General features: G+C 57.1%; 1 protein-coding gene across 1 annotated transcript; it reads left to right on the top strand.

The window, feature by feature from the left end:
* The first annotated feature begins 1,185 nt into the window (after positions 1–1,185).
* CLDN4 (claudin 4) lies at positions 1,186–5,066 on the top strand. Its single transcript, XM_003895883.4, has one exon. The coding sequence runs from the start codon at positions 3,586–3,588 to the stop codon at positions 4,213–4,215; it is 630 nt and encodes a 209-aa protein (XP_003895932.1). The 5' UTR covers positions 1,186–3,585; the 3' UTR covers positions 4,216–5,066.

The following is a 5,066-nucleotide window of genomic DNA, read 5'->3' as shown; positions in this document are numbered from 1 at the left end:
TGCTGGTGTTTTTCCTGCAGCGGGTGGGTGGGACTGAGCCAACGGTCTCTTGGCATCAACAAAGCATCAACAAATCTCTCTCTAGCTCCACTGAGCTGCTGGCTGATCCCCAAGGACATCCTTCTGGCCTCTCCTTCACACCTGGGTCCTCTAGCCCTGTGTGAGCTCCGTGCTTCTTCCCCGCCTTGTGTCTGCTCTATGCCTGGAGGCCCTCCTGCACCTGCCCTCCCCTCAACCTCCAACCCCTCCCTGCTCTCTGCTCCCGATACGCGTGGCTGTGCCTGGGAGGGAAGGACAGCTTGTTAAGTCACTTCTGTAGGGCCACAGGTGGACTGTTGTAGGACTTGCATGCCCCCCTCCCCCATGCCTGCTTCTCCAAGTGCCAGTTGGCTGTGTCCCAGGAAAGCAAGGGCAGGAAGTGGCGGGGTGGGGCAGGAGGTGGGGGGGAGGCGGGGGAGTAGGTTCTGGCCATCTGGCCAAGTCATGTATCTACTCAGAAAGCTTGCTAAAGGCTACCTGGCTGGGACCACAGGTAAGAGGCACCTGGGGAAGGAGGCACCCATGCTGGAGTGCCCACCCGTCCTAGGCAAGCCCCTGGCCTTCTCTGGGCTTCAGTTTACTCCTTTGAGCCAAGGCAATAAAAGTCCCTGCCCTGCTGACGGCCGGAGGCTGTGATGAGGTCACATCATCGCCAGGAAAGCACTTATCATCAGTCATGATGGTTACTTATCTCTGGTGTTATTTAGCCCATAGGCTCTGTGTGCGGAGAGAGCCTTGTAAAGAAAGCCCCAGGGAGGCGTGGTCCGGGCAGAAACCATCCCTGTTTGTTTTGGTGAGTGTGCTTATGATGGGGGTCAAGGTGTAGGAGTGTGGTTTGAAACTGGAGAATGCTTCATTCTTTCCATCATCAAACATTCCTTTTTTTTTCTTTTCTTTTCTTTTTAGACGGAGTCTCGCTCTATCACCCAGGCTGGAGTGCAATGGCGTGATCTCGGCTCACCACAACCTCCGCCTCCCAGGTTAAAGCGATTCTCCTGCCTCAGTCTCCTGAGTAGCTGTGATTACAGGTGTGAACCACCACACTCAGCTAATTTTTGTATTTTTAGTAGAGATGGGGTTTCACCATGTTGGCCAGGCTGGTCTCGAACTCTTGACCTCATGTTCCGCCCATCTTGGCCTCCCAAGGTACTGGGATTACAGGCATGAGCCACCGCACCCTGCCCAAACATTTCTTTTTCTTTCTTTTTTTTTTTTCGAGACAGGGTCTTGCTCTGTTGCCCAAGGCTGGAGTGCAATGGTGTGATTATGGCTCACTGCGGCCTCCAACTCTTGGCCTCAAGCGATCCTCCCATCTTGGCCTCCCAAAGTGCCGGCCTTATAGGCATGAGCCGCAGCCCTCTTTCCAAAGCCCAGAGATCTTTCTAACATTTATTGAGCATCTGTGATGTATCAAGCCCGGTGCTGGGCACTGAGGTTGCAGAAGGCATTGTTCCTGTCTTCCAGGAGCCCCAGGCTAGCAGGGGAGATAGATGTGTATAGAGTTAACCACAATACCAGGCCTCAACTTCCCATCTGTAACATGGGTGGATCATGCTAGATTGTTCCAGCCTGTCCGGTGCTTCATTAGCCGATCAACAGATCCGTCTCAAATACCTCCCGTGGGTACTCACTGATTGCTTCAACCCAAACCATGGCACCCTTGATGACTTTCCCTCAGGAAGCTCAAGGAATATGCATCCCTCTGGGTCTGAACTGGGCACACAGCCACCACTGCTGGACAATGGTGGCAGCTCAGGGACACACTGGAGCCCTGGCCCCTGCAGAGTTCCCAGCAGGGTTTGGATGAGAGATGCAAAATGACCACACGGCGGGTGAGGAGGGGCTCCCTCGGTGCTGCTGGGATGAGCCCTAGACACTCTCAATCACCCCCACGATGACCCCTTCCCAGAGGTCCCCTCAGTCATCTGCCCTGAACCAAGATCTTCCTGATCCTAGACCCTCCTCCCTCCCTCCATCCCCCAGGGCTCGGTGACATTCCGGGCAGAAATTTCTGACTCTTTTACTCTGGAACCTCCCTCCCCAGCCCAGTCTCTGGTCAAACTGGATTCCTGGCTGTTCCCAGAACAAGCTGCCCTTCCCCACCTTGCCACCTCTGCCCTTGTTCTCTCTGCCCGAATGTCCTCCTTCACCAGTCTCGCTGCCTTGCACATCTCTCCTAAGGGCTGTGTTCCCAGAACGAGCTTCGTTTGTTCAGCCTGGCCCACCGTCTACCAGAATGTCCTCCTTCAGCCAGTCCCGTTGCCTTGCAAACCTTTTCTGGGGGACCCGTTCATGATGCCTTCTGTGGCATAATCCAAGAATCCAGTGCCCCCAGGAGTTGTGCCACCCAGCACCCCTTTGCAGTCAAGCTCCCCCAGCACCACACCTCCCCACCCCGGAAGAGTTTCCCTTCTCTTTGAAATCTCATGGGACTTTGCACCCACCCTGGCTTTATTGGAAGGCTTTGTATGTCTCCACAGGGTAAACACCCATTTACTGGGGTGATGATGTCTCCAGGATCTAGTTAATGTTTGTCGTCGTTGGTGACCAGCCCCACCCAGTTCTGGGCAAGCAGGGTGGCCCCTGGCAGGAACAGAGCCCACCAGACTAAACTTCTGTGGAGGTGGAGAGGGGCAGGCTTCTGTCTCTTTTTGGCTAAAGGTGCATCATGTCCAAGGCCCCTCTTCTAGCCAAACAGAGAAGCCGGTGATAGAGATGGGTGAGAGTGGGTGATGTACCCAGGAGTCCCGGCTTCCCGGCTCCTCACTTCCCTACACGTAACTTTATCCAGCCGGTGCCGCAGAGGCTGCTGGTGAGGCCAGATGCATGAATGATCATAATCACAACAGCAGTGAAACTGCCAGTGATGAAACTGATAAGGACAAGAAAGGACAGTAATCAAGGTGCGGTTTCTCGTGGATGTTTCCAAGACTGCATCCTCAAACTCTCTCCCTGAGGGTCTCCACCCTGTCCTCCCACCTAAACCTAGAATGAGGGGACCCTGGCCTGTGGGGACCCTGGTCTTCAGGATCCCAAACCTGGCTGGTCTGGCTGCCCCCTGGCCTTGCCCTGTGAATATCCAGCTGTCCCTGGGCTGTGATTCAGTGTCTGTCTCCCGGGTGACCTCAGCATGGGCTTTGAGGAAGGGGAGAGGGTAGTTTCTTCTGAGACTGGATAGTGACTCAGGGACCAGGGGCAGGGGCCTCAAAAGTGCCTTTGTTGGCCTGGGCTCAGGAATCCAGAGAAACTGGTCAGGAGGAGGTCCCAGTGACGAAAACCCCTCCCTCTGCCCCCGCCCCTCTGCCAGAGCCATATAACTGCTCAACCTGTCCTGAGAGAGAGAGTGCCCTGGCAGCTGTCGGCTGGAAGGAACTGGTCTGCTCACACTCGCTGGCTTGTGCATCAGGACTAGCTTTTTCTCCTGACTCACAGCGCAAAGGAGCTCTCTGTGAACGTTAAGTCCGTCCCCAGCGCTTGGAATCCTACGGCCTCCACAGCCGGATCCCCTCAGCCTTCCAGGTCCTCAACCTCCACGGACGCTGAGCGATGGCCTCCATGGGGCTACAGGTGACGGGCATCGCGCTGGCCGTCCTGGGCTGGCTGGCCGTCATGCTGTGCTGCGCGCTGCCCATGTGGCGCGTGACGGCCTTCATCGGCAGCAACATCGTCACCTCGCAGACCATCTGGGAGGGCCTGTGGATGAACTGCGTGGTGCAGAGCACCGGCCAGATGCAGTGCAAGGTGTATGACTCGCTACTGGCACTGCCGCAGGACCTGCAGGCGGCCCGCGCCCTCGTCATCATCAGCATCATCGTGGCCGCTCTGGGCGTGCTGCTGTCCGTGGTGGGGGGCAAGTGTACCAACTGCCTGGAGGATGAGAGTGCCAAGGCCAAGACCATGATCGTGGCGGGTGTGGTGTTCCTGTTGGCCGGCCTGCTGGTGATAGTGCCCGTGTCCTGGACGGCCCACAACATCATCCAAGACTTCTACAACCCGCTGGTGGCCTCCGGGCAGAAGCGGGAGATGGGTGCCTCGCTCTACGTCGGCTGGGCTGCCTCCGGCCTGCTGCTACTTGGCGGGGGGCTGCTTTGCTGCAACTGCCCACCCCGCACAGACAAGCCTTACTCTGCCAAGTATTCTGCCGCCCGCTCTGCTGCTGCCAGCAACTACGTGTAAGGTGCCACGGCTCCACTCTGTCCCTCTCTGCTTTGTTCTTCCCTGGACTGAGCTCAGCACAGGCTGTGACCCCAGGAGGGCCCTGCCACAGGCCCCTGGCTGCTGGGGACTGGCGACTGGGCAGAGACTGAGCCAGGCAGGAAGGCAGCCGCCTTCAGCCTCTCTGGCCCATTCGGACACCTTCCCAAGGCCGCCTCCTACTAGCAAGAACAGAGTCCACCCTCCTCTGGATATTGTGGAGGGACGGAGGTGACAGGGTGTGGCAGTGGAGTGGGGAGCTGGCTTCTGCTGGCCAGGATGGCTCAACCGTGACTTTGGGCTCTGCCTGCATCGGTGTTGGCCACTGTCCCCATTTACATTTTCCCCACTCTGTCTGCCTGCATCTCCTCTGTTCCGGGCAGGCCTTGATGTCACCTCTAGGACTGTGCCTTGCTCACCGAAACCCACACCCAGGAGTATGGCTGAGGCCTTGCCCACCCACCTGCCTGAGGAGGGCAGAGTGGATGGACGGGTTTGGAGGGGAGGGGTGAAGGCTTTGTAAACAGGTTTGGGCAGTGGTGGGGGAGGGGGCCAGAGAGGCCACTCAGGCTGCCCAGCTCTGTGGCCTCAGGACTCTGCCTCACCCACTTCAGCCCTGGGCCACTGGAGACTGATCCCCTCTGAGTCCTCTGCCCCTGCCAAGGACACTAACCAGCCTGGGAGGGTGGCAGGGAGGAGGGGCGGCTTCATCCTCGGGAGTCCTGGGGTTTTTCCTCCTCCTTCTTCGTGGTTTCTGTTTTGTAATTTAAGAAGATCTATTCATTACTGTAATTATTATTATTTTCTACAATAAATGGAACCTGTGCACAGGA

The sequence above is a fragment of the Papio anubis genome, chromosome 4 (genome assembly GCF_008728515.1).
Source record: "Papio anubis isolate 15944 chromosome 4, Panubis1.0, whole genome shotgun sequence".
NCBI lineage: Eukaryota > Metazoa > Chordata > Mammalia > Primates > Cercopithecidae > Papio > Papio anubis.
This window is presented reverse-complemented; position numbering and strand designations above follow the sequence as displayed.